The 17,728-nt window shown below is 39.6% G+C and overlaps 1 protein-coding gene across 1 annotated transcript in view; it reads left to right on the top strand.

The window, feature by feature from the left end:
* Positions 1 to 17,728, top strand: part of LOC104078059 (multiple epidermal growth factor-like domains protein 11) — a gene marked incomplete at both ends in the record, with an annotated part of 80,505 nt that overhangs the window by 12,728 nt on the left and 50,049 nt on the right. Inside the window, 2 exons of the mRNA XM_009579559.1 lie at positions 340 to 552; positions 8,447 to 8,621. Of these exons, the coding sequence (XP_009577854.1) occupies positions 340 to 552; positions 8,447 to 8,621 (388 nt within the window). The remainder of the gene's footprint in view (positions 1 to 339; positions 553 to 8,446; positions 8,622 to 17,728) is intronic.

Below are 17,728 nucleotides of genomic sequence, written 5' to 3'. Positions count from 1 at the left end.
TCATAAAGTATCTTATTTTATATCAATTTCTTATGGTTGATGAATGGAATTGTCAGCGTCCAGGAAACAAGAATGCACTTTGTTAACTAAGGTAATATTAACTAATGCAAATTTTGCAGGTTATAATTGGACAGAGATTAATGTACTTTCAGTTAACAGCAATTTACATGCCCAAGATATCACATCACTCCAATGACATCATCAGTTCACAGTATGTTACTTAAATAAATGAGCAATGATTTGTACTTAATTCATTAACAAAAACATTCCCGTGTAAAAGTCATAAGCAGACTAGACTATAGCATTTGGTTGGATCCTATCTCACATATTTCATTGCAGGTGTCAAGAAGAGTGTCCTATTGGGACATACGGCTTTCAGTGCACACAAAGATGTGACTGCCAAAATGGTGCAAAATGTTATCATGTAAATGGAGCGTGTATGTGTGACCCTGGATTTAAAGGGATTTATTGCCAAGAAAGAATGTGTCCAGAAGGGTTTTATGGCCTCAAATGCAACAAGAGATGTCCTTGCAATATTACCAACACTCTCAGGTATGTACATCATATTATATACTAGTGCAGGGACTGGTCAAAAAATTGGGAAAAAATTCAATTAACTACACTTACTCCCTTTTTCTCTGTAGTTTTAATTAAGTACCCAGACAGCTCCTCTGGATTGCAGCCTTTGATTTAAATGACCTCAGGTTTGGAGCCATAAGCCTCAGTGTAGCCAGCTGCTAAGCACGTAACTGTTAACTATTTAAATAGTTCTGCTAAAATCTGAAACAATCTGACATATGGCCTTATCCTGTAACTGCAGTCTTCTAGGCATAAGAACTATCATGTGATGCCCATATGTATGTATAATAACCCACTGAAATTTAAAAAACATAGATGTATTTACTCAAATCCATCATTTTGGCTCTTTTTATGACATGGGTTTTCTTGTTAGATCTATAGACAGCAAGGGGACTTTCAAAATGAAACCTAATTTGCTTCAGTTTATGTCTCGTGGCAAATTGCCTTGTTGAAAACACTTGCGGCAGATGTATAAATAGACCAAAATCAATACCCCAAGTCAGTCTATGGAACTGTAATGAAGTCAACATTGTCAAAATAGACATCTCTTTTCATGTGTGCGTATTTTTGCTCTTTATTCAGTATGTGTATGTGTGAAATATTCAGGAAAATAAATATCAGGGAAGTATACCTAAAATGGAATAAGTCTCACTTAAAAGGTCAGGTTTCGATGTTTTATTCCCTTTTGCTTTTTTTTAGGATCAGATTCTTGCGGTTCTCATTACTAAGAGCTAGAGCCACAAACAGACTTGAGCTCCTAACATGAGATAGGTTGAATTTACTTTCCTGTTGCAGGCTTGAATAAGTTTTCTGAACCCCGAAAAAAGGAAGAATTTAAGACTCTTCCCTATTATCCTACTTGTTACCTTTTGTAACTCCTTGCCTTGTTTACTGACTGCTGGAATTGCTATTTGGAGATTCCCCACTCCCTCAAATGCAGTAAAGGGAGCTTGGACAGCAAAAACACCCCGGCCTGAGCTATTCTGATGGACTAGAGTGCCCACACTTCCTTACCATGCCTGCAAGATGCTGAGCCCCTCAGCTCCCACTTGATTTCCTCCTTTTTCTGTCCATTACTGTTAAGTATTCATAGCCAATTCAGGATTGTGTAGGCTTCAGAGGGAGGTGGGGATAATTGATGTCCAAGCAAATATGCCCTTGATACGGACATTCTTCAATTTTAAACCAGACAGGCAGAGACCGGACTGTCTTGCTGGTGATGACAAACCTACCTTGCAATCTTGCAGCCTGCTAAAATATAAACACTCTCCTCAATTATGTATGCAAGCAATACCACCTAATTTGTGTGCACGCACACACACACACACACACATACAGACACACAAACACTTCAGGCAAATCTGTTTGTGTGCTTGAGATAGACTCTATTTGTTTCAGTCTTGGGAATAAACAGGTGATCTTTCTTGTGAATTGAAGTTCAACTGTGAGTGGTGAGGTTTTGCTTAACTGAAAGTCAGAGCTCACAATGGATTGTTTAAAATCCTTGTAATTCTGATGACATGAGTCCTCTACAGAAAGATAGCTCTAGCTCTATTGGGTTTGACAGCAAGGATCCAAAGTGTTCGACACCTCAAAGGTAGCTCTGTACAACAGGCTTCTATCACTTCTGATTATTTTGTGTATCGTGAAATCATTGCAAAAAGTAATATCCTTAAGGCATGAGCTGAGCATTTTACACAAAAGATTAATGTTGTGTTGTACTGAGGATAGGGGATGTCTCAAGAATTACTGCAGAGTCAGCTAAGGTATAAATTCCTGCATGTCACACTACTCTGCAGTACCTACCAGTATGCACGACTTAAACCTGCGGTAAATACAAGGCAAACTGTTCCTCAGTGAAAGCTGTTCTTCATGTGTACTGGAGGGTGAGAATATACTCTTGGATAGTAGCTGACACAGTGTGTCTTCACCCCCTGGGTTGAAGGGTTCAACCCAGGGGGTTCATCCTGGGTTACTCAAGAACTACCTGGGAGATGTTCTGGGCGTTTGCCAGAAGATCCTTCCTGAAAGAACTTCCAGAACCATCCAGCTGTGAAGAAAGGTGAGGTCTCAAGTTTGAGAGAGCTCAGAAAGGTGGAGGATCAAATCCTCTCACAGCTCTTTTCTGGGCATGTGGTCATTCTTACATACCATGTACCTGACCTGTGCCTGGTTGCTGTCTGACAGATATATTTTATGCCTTCCCTCCCATCACTGCTCTGTCAGCTTCTCTTCCAGCATGCTCTGCTAAGATGGTATCTCCATTTCCCTAATAAATGAGTCTAGTCTCTCCATTGATAAAATCCCCCTTTTTCCTACATCTTATCATTGCTGTTATGGAACAAAGAGATATCAGCAAGCTGTAGATCTGTAAATGTTCTTTCATTCATCCATAGTATTTCAGCTTTCCACTTTTCAATGAGCTCCTCAGAGAGCTGTCAATTTCTGAGCTGAGGAGTGTCAGAGTTGATGGAAAATGACCTTCTCCAAAGGCACTCCATATTCTGAACAAATCTTTTTACTGATCGTTTAACCAGTCCCATACAGCACACTTCTCTTTCCACCCACCTCCTCCCATTCCTCCCCTGAATTTTTATCATTACTGGAACTGTGGTCTTCCAAAGTGATTCATTTACTGAATACAGCTGTCTGTTTTCCCCAGAAGCAGTTTAAACTGTCGGCTACTTGTTGCGATACCTAAGCATGTAGGATAATTATATAAACACTTGAAAGAAGGTGAGGGAAGCTTGCTTATTCCTGTCAGTGGTTTTGACTCATTTGGTCTGGTTATTGGAGAGCTGGCTGGAACGGAAAGTTCTGGGGGCTTTGAGGAGCAGGTTGGGGAGGAACATTAAGAAATACACAATCAGCTTTTCTATTTTCATAGCTCTATTTTAATGTCTGAAGAGACTAGCCTAACTTCCTGCATAGTAATGGCTGAAGAACATCATCCAATAATTTCTGCATCAAAGCACACCGAAAGGCACTTTGTACAGGGCTTTTGAACAACCCCAGAATTAGGTAATTTAGAATGCACTGGTAACTTGGACTGTCCTTCCACAGGGAAGGATACACCTGTAAAAAATTTCCCCATGCAAAAAACCCATGTTGAGACAGTCCACAACAGTCAGAAAGGCATAATCCTGGCTTGCTCTTCTGAAAAGCAGAGAGGGAAATGAATAGCTGGAATAGTCTCAGCCACCCACCCTTCTTGAACACTAGTGTGGAGCCAGCATGTGGAGCCATATGCTTTTAGTAATGTCTTTCCCAGGTCAGAGACATGAGAAGGGAAGGAAGACACAGAGACCTCTTAAGCCTTGACACTTTCCTACTGTGACGAAGTCTAATGAAATGGCTAGACCTCCATTTTTTATTCCATCAATTATTGCCTCAACACTGAGAAGTTTGGAAGGACCGTACATGAAGTTTTGCCTTGAACTAAATCAATAATGCGCTTGAATGAGGCTGGCTTTGAAGACGTGCTGGACTGAAGTCATGGCCCTACAGCCTCATTGTGGCTACTTCTTTAAAAACAAGAGGGCATTTTAGTAAGGGAGACTGAATGTAGTATCAACACTGAAATCAGAAAATACTGTTAAAAAATGATTAGGGCTGTTGCTAATTAAGATGAGATGACTGGTGCTAGTGTATAAACACTAGAAAGTCGGGAAATTCACTGGGAAGAAGTTGTTTTGGCTGAAAGATGTGTGGAGAACAAATTCAGAATTTGGAACAGACTGTGCTGTCTAAAGCATTTATTTTCCCAGTTTGCCTTAAGAAAGTTAAAATACCTGGTTTCCTCAGATTTCCTCAACATTGAATGCTTAAAAAATGTAAAGGTCAAAAATTACTGTTTTTCAGTTCAGCTAGTAAATTTAAAAAAATAAATCTTTTATTGCTGTGAATGTGGCTCAAAAGCCAGGGACTGTACAGCAGCTTCCAAACCGCAGCAAGAGCCACGGAACAATTTCCTTCTCGCGCCATGTTGTGCGGTGTGGACAGCTTCCAGTTTCCACCTCTATTTGGCCTTGTGCCAGAGAAAGACTTGGCCGCTTCTATTCACTTTAGGTTTTCTGCACTATTCCTTCCTGTTATACAAGAGATTTGAAGAAATAAATGTTGTTAAGATTCAATGCGAAATACTAATGTATAACACTGCCAAACCCTTTCAAGAGTGTAAGGTTCCCTTCCTGCTTGCAGCAAGTGGTTGGAAAGCAGATGTTAGTGGGTTTGCTTTCTGGGATCCTTTCAGAGGCCTCACATTGTCTTACCCATCCGTTAAATGATCCTTCTCCAGAGGAATTTTTTGTCTTTATTAATCTCAGTTTATTGGTGGCATGGAGAAGTGCCTTTCACATGCTGCACCCCATGCTGACAAAATGTTACATGGACTCATGACCTTGAAAGGTACATTCAGAAGGGGAAGGGGGGAGGAATTATATGAGAAATTCACATTGCTAACTGTACTTCCTATTCTTTGCTTTAACACATTTGCCATTAAGTGCCTCAAACTTTTTAACTTCAATGCAGCTAGCCTGTAGTTCACTGGATAGACTGGATGCATAGATGGCTGGCTGGATGATAGATGAGTTTCCTAGCTATAGTTATATGTCTAGGTACATAGTTTAAACAGAATGAAATTTTACAGAATACCAATATAATAAGAGAGAAGCATTCTCAATTCACACATACCTGCATACATACACTATTTCTAGATCATGAGCTGCAACGTACGTAACTCTGAGACTTTAATTACTGGAATACTTCATACATACCAGAATAGAAAAGACAATTAATAATAAAAACTTAGTGATATCAACTGCAGATCTTAAAAGGGATTTCAAAGGCAGAAAGGATCATTTTACAGATGGGAAAGATGAAGGCAGAAAAAGTAAGTTACGTGGCCAAGATTCACTGGCAGGATTGCGAAGAGAACAGCTGTCTTCTGAATTTTGGTTAAGCATCTAAATCACAGCCATCTTCGAGTTAACACTCCATCAGGGCACCTTAATTGTCAAACAAGTGTGTGTGATTCAGGGCATTGTATTCTTTGTATCTGAGATGTCTCCTCTGTCCCCTGGTTGGACCTGCAACCTCATTTCAGACCTAGCTATGTAGGTTTGAGGTCCTTTTGCTTGTTACACTACCATAACACTGTGGTGTGCGTTAATGTTTGGCTTGCCAAAAGCTTTGGGAAAATTTATTCTGCTACTGTCAAGGAGAAGTTTCCCCTCTTCTGCTGTACAGTCTATGCACCAACTGTTGCTACCTACCCAGAACTATCGTTATGGGTACCATATCTCCGGAGTTTAATGTGGAGGATTTTTCCTAATACTACCATGCCAGCACTCTGTAAGATAGCAAAAGATAAGTATTTCAAAGCACTGAAGGACTATAAGTGCTTGGCCTAGGAGAAAAACAAAACTCTGATATGCTCAGGCTGATAATAAAATTGCTTCAACAGGAAGATTATATGGATGCAGGGACCCAAACATCTGCATTGGACTTTTCCTAGCTCATAGCCTCATAAAAGTTTTGAAAAAGGCTTTAGGGGGGCAGAGTATGGTGTCAGTCCTTCTACTGGACCTTGTTTTGGAGTCCAACCCCCCTGCCTCCTGCAGACTCTTCTGCAAAGCCTGTTTGGTTCTTGCTTCTTGTTTTAGTGCATGTTAGGATGATTTTTAGTCCTTAATATATAGCTTGCGTCCCATGCAAAAAAGCTGTCCATTTTGATGAAGGAACGAACCTTGGAGTAGAAATTCTTACTGAATATAGTATTTTTAATTGAATTGTCATAGACTGATTCAAACTGCCATGATCATATATTACGTTTGAAAGATTTAATTTAGCCAACAGATGCAGTTCTCATGGAACCGTATGATATGTGCAGTATGTGTTTCATTCTCTAGAAAATAGAGAAACAAAAAATCCACTTTAAAATATTTCTTTAATGTTTAGCTTTCTGTTCCTATTAGGTAATGATTAATAGACACAGAGGGGGAAAAACGAGCTTTTATTATTTTCATCTGAATGTTAAGAGGTGCTTTGTGAACAACCATAATTTCAGGGACTGCTTTGTCAGAAGAATTTCATGGATGGTAGTTTGTTAAGCTGATGAATTGTTTTAATTAGTCAGTAAAACACTATTTATGATGAAACGTATGACACTCACAAAATTTGATCATTCTTAGTCACAACAGTATGTGACTAACCTCTCCTACCAGTAATTGCCAGAAACATACTTGGAGATTACGTTTTATGAGGTTACCTTGAAAATTAACATATACGATATTAATTTTATAGGTGTAAAGAAACCCATTCAGTCATGTCTGCAATATTAAACTATAGCAATAAATAATCTTAAAGGAAAAGAAATAGTTTCTATGAGGCAAAAAATCAGGTCCATAGAGAGGTGCCACCTTGCAGAACTCTATTCCTTCGTGTTCTGAGGATAATAGAGAAAATCTGATTTGTAGCAATATTATTTCTCATCTTTCTCACTGAGAGCTAGACAGTGCTATTATAGTACAATCTTGTGGTGCAGAGGCCCTCAGAGCATACCGAGCTCTCAAGTGAAGCCTTACGCTCCCAGTTGGCCTCAGACAACATGGGGTCCTTTTACAAAGATCAGATTCCCTCTTCATCCCCTGCGCTCTCTTTTGACCAACTCATCTCCCCAAACTAGACATCCCCCTGTGCTCTCCCTTCCCATCCCCCAGAAACCTCCATCTCTTCAAACCAGGACTTAACACCTCTGCAGCCTTCCCCTCCTTTTCTAGCCCCCAGCCACAGCCTCAGCATGGCTCTCCTTCTGTGGGAACTTAGTGCCCTAAGGAAACCAGGCAGATGCTCTTTCTGTTTGTAGAAGAGACAATGGTGAATAAAGATAAAATGTTTCGTAGCAGGAGGAACAAGTAAGTCTTCCACCTAGCAGATGCAGAAGGACCAGGCATTGTCTGATCTTCTGGGCTTGATTCTCCTTTCTACTTTTCTCTCTGTGTGCTCTCACAAGAGTGTGGAATTGTCTGAACAGAAATGAAAGCCAGAGGATTAATGTTGGGCAGCAATGCTCATTATTCAGCATAAAGGAACTTGACTCATTTCCCTGCACAGCTGAGATTTAGTCCCGGGGCTCCTGTTGACTCCCACCCCAAATACATCCCAAGGCTTCATGTAGTGTTCAGTTCTGTTCACTATGGCTGAATATTCCCTGCAAAACTCTTTCTCCAAGGAGATTTTTCTCTTCCAAAGCACTTTCCTTTCTACCTCTCCCTGCTGAAAAGTTCTGCTGAGGTGGCACTCACTTTTAAAACACAAATTAGAATAGAATAGAATAGAATAGAATAGAATAGAATAGAATAGAATAGAATAGAATATTTGTGCCACAGGACTCAGGTTTATCTTCACAACTCTCTTGATTGCATTCCTCCATCCATTGGAATATCTCCTAACCCCAAACATCTTTAACTGACTGTATTACAGCCAAATAGTATGGTACATATATGTCATACAACAGTGTGGATTAATTGTGTTGTGGTTAATGTCAGTAATCCAAGTCACATAGATTTGAGAACGGAAAAGCATAAACTTCAACGGTGCAAAATTACCAGTGCTGTGGCAGCTCCCAGATGTTTGGAAGTGGCATGCCAGGCTGGTATTTAGCACCATATTCCCTGTTCACTTCCTAAGTTACATGGCTGCTTAAGTTATATGGCTGCTTATGTTCACCATCCTTAACAATTTTCAGGTTTGTTCTGTTCTTAGCGTGACTCTTGCTGGCATTGCATGTAAAACTTTCTACCGCTGTTTACGGACAGTATTTTTCTTTCATGTCCACTTCTCGTTAATGTCTGTCTGTCTTCATTAGTTGCCATCCATTGTCTGGAGAATGTAGCTGCAAAGTTGGCTGGGCTGGACTCTACTGCAATGAAACCTGTCCCCCTGGATACTACGGCGAAGGCTGCCAGCTGACCTGCCCTTGCCAGAACGGTGCAGATTGTGACAGCATCACAGGGAAGTGTATGTGTGCACCGGGATATACGGTAAGTGAGAGCTTTGAATAATGGGGCATCTCATAAGGTAGCTGCAAAAAATTAAAGAGGATTTTAATCTGTTTTCACATAATATTTGCATAAAAGTGGCCAAATGCAGGTAATTTTTCCCCGTTCTATTATAAGTCCACATAATTCTCCTTTGAGTAGTGTCAGCTTATTACTTCTGGTTATTTACTTAACATCAGTATTATACGTTTATTACTGTTATAAGGATAAAGATATCGTTTCCCATCGTATATTCTAAGTCAAGACATAACAAAAAAGATGTCAGATTATTGTCTGCCTGGAAGAGCAGAAAAAGAATTCTCATGGCCTTTCAGCATGTTCCTTGTCAGTCACACTGTGATTTTAATAGATTAAGATCTTTTAAAATGTTACAAACGATAGAGCAATTTATGTCTTTTCTGAGCATATATGGCAGGTGTCTTTTACCTGAGCATCAGAAAGAGTTTCATACATTCTGAGGTAAACAAGCGTTACATTTTATAGATGAGATATAAAATGGCTGAAGAAATCAGCCAAGATGAAACAACAAAAATTCAGAATTAACAATTGCCAGGTTACAGCAGAAAGTATTAGGACATGGATCCACGTGTCCAGTCCTGCTACAGCTGGGCATAATGGAACTCTTGCTAGTACGTTCCCAGGTCATCCATATGTGAAGCACCTCTCTACTTCAGGAGCACACCATGGAAGAGATCTGCAGGCTATGTTTAAGAAACAATACTTCCTAAAGAAAAAAAATTATTTTCAAGAGAGAATTCCACCACAACTTCATTAGCAGTTGTCTTTCTGTAATTTGTGTCCTTAATTTTACATGATGTGTCCCCGCAGGCCTATCTATATGTTTTCTGTACTATTATAGTAATTATTAGTTACAATTACTAAGTTTACTAGAAATCAAGCTTCAGATTCAAAGACATTCACAATATTTTTAGAGCTTCCACTGACATTTAGCAGCCAACTAAAATGTGCAGCCTCCTAGATGAGTTTTACCCTCTGTTGTTTTAAGTTACATCTTCAAAATGAGATAAATAAATATCTTCAAATACTAGGGAACATGAGATGTGATCTTTGACCATGTAGCTCTTTTGATTTGCATTTATGAAACATGGTGGACATCGTACCAGGTAGTTTTAGAAACAACAGGAGGGGGATGGCATCTTGGATCTGGACAGCAGAGCAGCCACGTCCTACCATCAGTTCCCACTGCAGTGTTTAGGGTTTTCTTGAAAAAATGTTGCAGTATTCTGCGGGGGCAAATGCTGCTGTCATCTATAGGGGAAGGCTGAACAGCTGTGTGACAAGATCCATAGTGTGAGAGTCCTATGTGAGATTAGTGGGATGCTAAAGTCTTTTTAGCCTCCCTCCCTTTTAAATCCACACCTGAGCTTGTGGTCACCAACTGTCATCTCCAGTGGAATTGGAGTTATGGCCTAAAGACATTTTTATTCTCTGCCTCATGTCAACAGCTAAACCTGAAAGTTGCAGCTTCCATCGAATTTCCAGGGTTCTCCCAATGCTGGGTATAAGCAGATGTATTGAGGTGTGAAGGGTATGACTGTCAAAAGCATCTATGCAAGACACAGGTACTTAGACATGTAAAAAAGAAGAAAAGGGCTTTGAGGTTTGATTCCCCACTCACTTACACTAACAGAAAACAAGAATTTATCTTCTCTATACAGTGGTGATACACAAGTATTAATATAAAGTGGAGGAAAGAATGAAGGCAGCAGCATGTTAGTAACAAATGAAAAATAAAAAGATACCAAGATCCTCTTTCTTATCAGGAATGCTCCTCAAGTTTGCAGCACAAAAATATTTTGGGACCCTTTACTGTACACATTTAAAAAAAAGCATAGCTTGTCTAATATATATTGCTCCAAGACAGTATTATTGCAGGCATGAAGCCTGGGAAGTTCCTATTGCATTGCTTCAAAATAATATTTAATCTCATAATAAAGAGCTTTCTTGCATTGACATTTAAACAGCTTGGTTATTGAGGATAGCTCTATAATCACTGAAGCATATTTAGGCATTAGTATCATTGCTCTCTCATAATATACTATAATCTCTGGCAATTAGTCCATGAGGGGAAGTAAAGCCTTGAAATTGCTAATTTATTGCCTCTGAAGCATATTTGTCATTCGTATGCATGCCAGATGACTTGAGTTGCAATGGTTCTTTCAAATGCTAGAGAACATAGGCTGTAAAGAAAACTTGACAGGAACCTTTACTTCCTACCCCGGAACGGCGGTGTCCTGCCGAGCTGCTCTTGCTGTACGCTCCATCGTCGGGGCAGGGAGAAAGTGTCAGCACTGCTTCACGATGCAGCCTGCAGGTCATGTGAAAGATGCTGTGGGGCCAGAACCCTCTCAAGGCTTGAAGTGGCTTATCTCAATGACACACTCAAGACCAGACTTTGCCTTCAAATATGCGTGTCTATCTCTTGCTGAGGCAATGGGGAGCTTTGCCTGCGGGTAGGATTTTGCCCTTGAATTCGGCTAGCCTGCAAGCGAGTGGCGCGACTGTTCATGAATGCAGGATGTCTCTTTTGGCACCGCTGACAATAGAGTGATGCTAATACAGAACTGGGAAGAGCTAATTATTCAGAAAAGCCATAAATGAATCCCTCTTGCTTCTTCTAGCATGAGGCTTGGCTGATGCAGCTACAGGGTCAGGAATTTTGCCATATGATTGGAAAGAATGAAAGTGGGATCAACATCTTACATTTTACAGAAATGTTTGATCTACACACGATTTTATATAGCAGAGCAGGCTGAAGGGTTTCTAAGTGAGGGGGGAAGGAAGAGAATATGATGGGACATGGGATATAATTGCAAAATCTAACTGCAAAGGCGGAGACGTTGGACCCATAGGACTTTTGGGTTACTGGATGCCTAGAAAACACAGTGACCAAGAAATGACAGTCTTTTCCTGACAAAGCACTCCTCCAGCCCACTTCTTTTGCACAGATGGCTTGTTTTTTAACTGTGCCCTGCCTCAGCTGTGTCAGGGCAGCTGGGCAGGCTTTCAGAATGAATCATCTGCAATCGCAGCCAAAACAGGGACATTTTGTTGGGATGCAGAACAAGCCATTAAAAACACAAAGCATCTGGTCACCTTTATTAAATGTATTAAGTAGAAAGGCAGCCATTCCATAGGTTGATATGTACATGAGAAGAAGGAAGTTAAGCAGATTCAAGTTTTAAAATAAAAACATACGTTGTAGCTCAGAAAATAATACATTATTTATTAGCTGTGACATTTCCAAAAATTCAAATGCCAAAGCTAAATATTGGTGAGCTTGCAGTTTTGGATAGAATTTCAAAACATTTAATGTCTTCTTTTTTTGATGAATATTTTGAGTCAGACTCAACAACCAGATTTGTACATACCTAGCTCTGAAAACAAATTACATTGTTGTAAAGATGTTATTGGGTACTGGTACAGGTTATTTGTGTGAAGTTCTGATATGACTGTGCTCACACTAGGGGATTGCACTATTTTGACTGTATGGATGTCTAAACCACAGTGCAGACACTGTATGTAGATTTGACTGAAGAGGTAGCTGAGAAATCTGAGTGATCCACAGTCATACCCAAAACAGCCCAGTTCTTGGAGGCAGCATACAGGACAATAAAAATAGGAGAATAGGAGCAGAAGAGACACCACAAAACCTTCTTCCCCAAAATCACAGAGCATGTCTAGAGCTCTCATGTGCTCCAGCAGTAGAGTTCACACTGCAGGCCTGTTGGAAACCCTCTGCTTATTGCATCTCGCTTGTGAAGGGAGAATAAAGGTTGTATCATCAGTTTAATTAAGATGATTGCAGGGAATCATCATGATAAGCATGCCAATAGGGCACTTCCCTGAAACTGGTATTTTTAACACATTTGAGGATTGCATCTCAGTACTCATGTGATGAATTGCCAGTAACGCTTTTCTGAAGAATGGTTTTGAAAAGCCATTCTGCTGCCATCTCATTTGTGGCAAGAAGGAATCTGATAAACATACAGGGAGTACACAAAGAGTAGCCTTAAAAAGTATACAGAGAGATTCTTGTCTGGTAGAAATTGGATCCTTACTCCCACATGCAAATAGTTGCTCCTTGCAATAAATTACTTGGATGCAATTGTGGGGGTGGTGAGAGGGGTTATACTAACTTGTACCTTCCCCTTCTTTCAAATTCTGCTTTAAGGTGCTCTCTTACAAACCCACTGAAGTCAGTTGTGCAGTAGGGCTGTAAAAGAAATCAGGATTTGCCCTGTCCTCTCTTCTTTTGTTTTTGGTTCATTGAATTTTATTCCTGTAATTCAATAAATGTGGTGAAGAAGGCCAGAGGATATGAATTAAATATGACAGGAGACCACAGGAATCCTGACCTTCTGTCTCACAAGGAAATCTTAAAACCAACCCCCTGCACATACCTATCAGCGTTCTAGCTACTGAAATCATTATAAATGCTATTGAAATACAAGTAGGTTCACCTTCCCCATTGCACAGCTAATTGCAACTTTCCTGAAAACAGTAGCTATCTAGAGACCTCATCCTGTGATATGCCTTTGTTTCTTTATGGATGCTTTGTTTTCTTCCTTTGAAAAATGGATTTAACTTCAAATGCTTTCATTCTGTCTATTGTGGCAAGGAGATATGTAGTTAAAACATTTCTCAGCCCAAGACACTCTGAGAAAACTTTAACACTTATCTATGGAATGTGCGGTCAGCTTTTACTTCGGCAGGCACTTAGGTCTATATTTCACATCCAGATGACAGAACTTATATTACTTTAAAGAGTTCATCTATTTATGCTGCAATTTTTTGAAGACCTGTCTGCTTTTATTGAACCCTGCATGCTGGCAAGCAAAACTAGCACTTCATCACCAAAATGAAAGAATTCATTTTGACATTTTTCTATTCCTTGACTATATTGGTAGATCCTATACAAGCCAATCACAGTACAGGAAAGTATGGAAACTATAGGAGTGATGACCTCTTACTAGAAGTTTTTTTTCAGCTTTTGGAATGTCATTTGGATTCCCTAAGACTTTCCAAGATATATCCCAGTACTGTGCATCTATAGCCATTTGCATCTTCTGCTGATGTTGCATCAAAATTGCATTCTAAAAACATAATAAAATAATGCCTTTCAAATATATCCTGATATAAGCGGTTATGTATATATATCTCCAGCTGAGTTCAGTGGGAATCTGTGCACTTAAGGACTGAAACACAGGCTTAATCTGGGTCTATAAGTCCATAATTTTGTCTGGTATGCCAGAGTTTCTCAACATAATGCTTTCTCTACCACAGAGGTACAAATTGCTTCCAAGGTTTACATGTACATGCCTGCACATCAGAGTAAAAGTCAGCCCCTCTCACACACAATAAACAATAGCTTGAGCACTTTGTAAAAATAAATGTATATTATAGTGCTATAAACCTATTCAAATGCATAGCAAATGTATAACAAACTTTGTAATGGATAATCTCTCAGTCAGTACAAACACCCACACACAGAGTCTCAGGCCAGTCTTAGTCTGTCCCATGCTTCCCAATGAGTAAAATAACCAATTTACCCTTCTACAGGAATGAGGAGGACCATAATTTTGTGTAACCTATAGAGGTCATAAGGAACTTACAAGTCTAGTGTACTGAGTATTCCAGCCATGAGTGGCTTCCTTCTGGCACATACAATATCTCTTGTTCCCTGAAGAAAACATATAGAAGAGAAAAAACAATCTTTCCCTCTATATAAAAAAAAAAAATTTAAGCCTCCTCTCCTGTCCTACACCTTTAAAATTCTCTCTGTTGTCTAAAATTTAAAAAAAGATAAATAGAAAGGAGAGCACCTTATCTTATCGTCAATTGAATTTTCCCTGAAGGACCGAAATCCCAGGTAGGTCTGGAGAAATTTGAAGAATCATTACCTGTAGGTGTTTTCTAAACACTCAAGGTTGATAAATACAAATTTATCAGAATATTCCCTCTCTTCTACGTATTTGCTTTCATCTTTATTCAAAATGTATCATTCTTCACCACTTCAGAAGGAAGCAGGAAAAAATGAATGAGACTTCTTTGTCTTATATGCCCCTGGTTCAGTAGTAAAGTTATTTTATAAATTTCACAAAATTCTTAATGTAAAAAATGAAACTAAGGTTGGAGATAGTGGATCTGTTTTGGGGGCTTTAACTCATTTAAATGATCCGTTTCTCTTTGAGATAATTCCAAAAGTACTTCAGTGGAAGCTCATCTCAGAGCAACAGGGCACCTCATCAAAAGGTTTAGAAAGAAAAGACGAGGGGAAAAAATCTTCAATAGAGCCTGTGTCCTTTTATCCTTGATTTACCGAGCATATCAGTTACCCCCCTTTGTTAAGAGCTCTTTTCATTTATAGGTATAAAATAAATTCAACCATTTTATCAAGATGTTCTTGTTACCAACCACCAGTATAAATTTTACTTGCTGTAGGTGGGGAAAAGATTTTCTGGCACAGCAGTTGTCCAATTAACTGGAGTATTACAGGGAACAGAAATAGTTTGCCCAGTCTCATTTCATGAATTACCTAGATGCACAAGGAAGATGCATTTTCTTCTCACTGGTTTCCTATTTGTATTCATAATCCAATGTCTCAAAACTGTTGTGAATGGCTAGCAGTAGTGGCAATGGGTACACAAAAAGGCATCCATACTGTGCAGGTGGGTTTGAGCGTAGGTTGTAGCTGGGAGTGAGTGAATTATTGATTAATAATAAAAGTAAAACAAGTTGTCCTATAAGTAGTGGAGCTAAAAGAGCCTTGTTTTCCACCGATTTCTATCCTTAGCCCCCTGGCCTTTCCTACCCCACTGTGGTAACCCTGTCTCTCTGTCAGGTCTCCTATGACACGTTAGCTAGCAAAGGACACTCAGATGGGCTCATGGACCTCAAATTCACATAATCCCCTCCCTGCATAACCAGGTTGAAAGTACCATGCATCACATTCCCTAAAAAAGAAAGGATTTTGCCTGAACAAAGACTGAATATTAAGTCATGACGTGGAAGAAATTGATTCCCGTGCTCCCTTTGAACTCTTTCCTATTTATTGGTTTTCCCTTTGTTTCCCCTCAATTATTCAGCAGTTCTTAGCAGACTTCATTTTAAGGTGTTTGGGAATATCGCTCTGTAGCCTTGACTAATTCCTTCGCTACTGTTAAGTAAAGAGACATAGACAACGGAAAGGCAAAACCAACCCAAGAGCACTATCACTGGTGATCCAAGAAGCAGCGCAAGAGGGAAAGTCCCTGCTCGGATACAAAGAGAGTAGTGGGATGCAGCTGAAGAAACAGCAAAAAGACCTTGCAGTCAAAGTGTTCTGAACAGTTTTTCTGAACAGATCTTTGAGAACATCATTTTGTCAAAGTCAACAAGAAGGAAATGCAGTCTCTTTGATAACAGATATCAATGTGAGTTTTAGGTCTAGGGGTAAAGTGAAAGAGAGGGATATGGGAAATTCAGCTAAAATAACTTTTAAAAAACGGAAGATGTAACTGTGCCCTGGGAAACCATGATGCGAAAAGTTAAAAATTATATTCACATGGTGCTTGTAAAGTGGATAAAGATGAAAATGCAATTAATTATGAGACAATCAGTCACAATAACACAATCAGGTCCTCTATACTGACTATGGCTGCATCCTAGATACCCCTTTCCTGGTTCTGGTCTCTGAGGAATGCATTGCTCTTCGAACTTGCATTTTCTTGGTGTCTTCTAGATGGAGATAAGTCTGAAAACTCATCTGATGATAATTTTTTCTAAGCTTAAAATTACTTCACAAGTGGATGTGGAACAAGAAGCGGGCAACAAAAACCACTCTGTTCCATACAGCCTAATTAAGAGTGAGCTGAAAAATTGTTCTTGAAGTGAAAGAACTGTCACTTTCTAGTTGTATGGAAGTTTTTCTGTCAGCTGGGTTGCATGTTGGTAGGTCTGAGTTTATTAACATAAATCAAAATGTCTCATGCCCAATGTTTTGGTACATTCCTCACATAGATAGAGCTGGTCAGGAATCATTTGTACCTATCAGGATTTTTGCACATTCATAGACCAGAAGAAAACTACCTCTGAATTGTATCTTGATATCCCTTTTCATTGATGATCTCTGAATTTTCTTACCCACTTCTCTATGCATACAAAAGTACATATTTATGTACATAAAATGGCTGTACTTTTATTTTTTTGTAGGCCATTGGGACTAATAACAAACTATAAAGTTTTGCATCCCTAAGCTACTAGGTCTGATCCAGGCCAGGTCAGTACAGATTGAAAATTATCTTCTCTTGGCTGTGCAGTGGCCTGCATGAAATGACTTTGATCTCAGTCCAGCTCCCTGTGGATCAGTATGTACATCACAAACCCCATTTCTATCAGCAGTGACTGGCAAATTTGCTGGCAGACTGAGCCATTTTACCATTTTACCTTCACAAACCATTGCTTCAGGTCAAGCTCGGTGGCGTGGCTGTGTGATCCATTTCAAAGGCCCTGTAGGACTTTTTCTGAGGCCAAACAGCACAGGTACTCAGAGCTTTCGGAACAGCACCCTTCATAAGCATTGCAAGCCACCCAGATTGTACTGCATCCTTCTTAAATGGCAGGTGCCTTTCTGAAAAGTTGTCCTGGTTTCGGCTGGGATAGAGTTAAATTTCTTCCTAGTGCTGTGTTTTGGATTTAGTGTGAGAAGAATGTTGATAACACACTGATGTTTTTAGTTGTTGCTAAGTAGTCTACTAGTCAAGGACTTTTCAACTTCCCATGCTCTGCCAGGTGCACAAGAAGCTGGGAGGGAGCATAGCCAGGACAGCTAGCCCAACTGGCCAACAGGGTATTCCATACCATATGACATCATAAATAGTATATAAATAGGAGGCGTGGTCCAGGAAGTACCAATCACTGTTTGGGCATTGCTCGGTGGGTGGTGAGCAATTGCATTGTACATCACTCATTTTGAATAGTCTATCATTATTGCTGTTGTTGTTGTTATTATTATTATCTTTTTCCCTTCCTTTTCTGTTCTATTAAACTGTCTTTATCTCACTCCACAAATTTTACTTTTTTTTTTT

The sequence above is a fragment of the Fulmarus glacialis genome, unplaced genomic scaffold (assembly GCF_000690835.1).
Source record: "Fulmarus glacialis isolate BGI_N327 unplaced genomic scaffold, ASM69083v1 scaffold46456, whole genome shotgun sequence".
Lineage (NCBI taxonomy): Eukaryota > Metazoa > Chordata > Aves > Procellariiformes > Procellariidae > Fulmarus > Fulmarus glacialis.
This window is presented reverse-complemented; position numbering and strand designations above follow the sequence as displayed.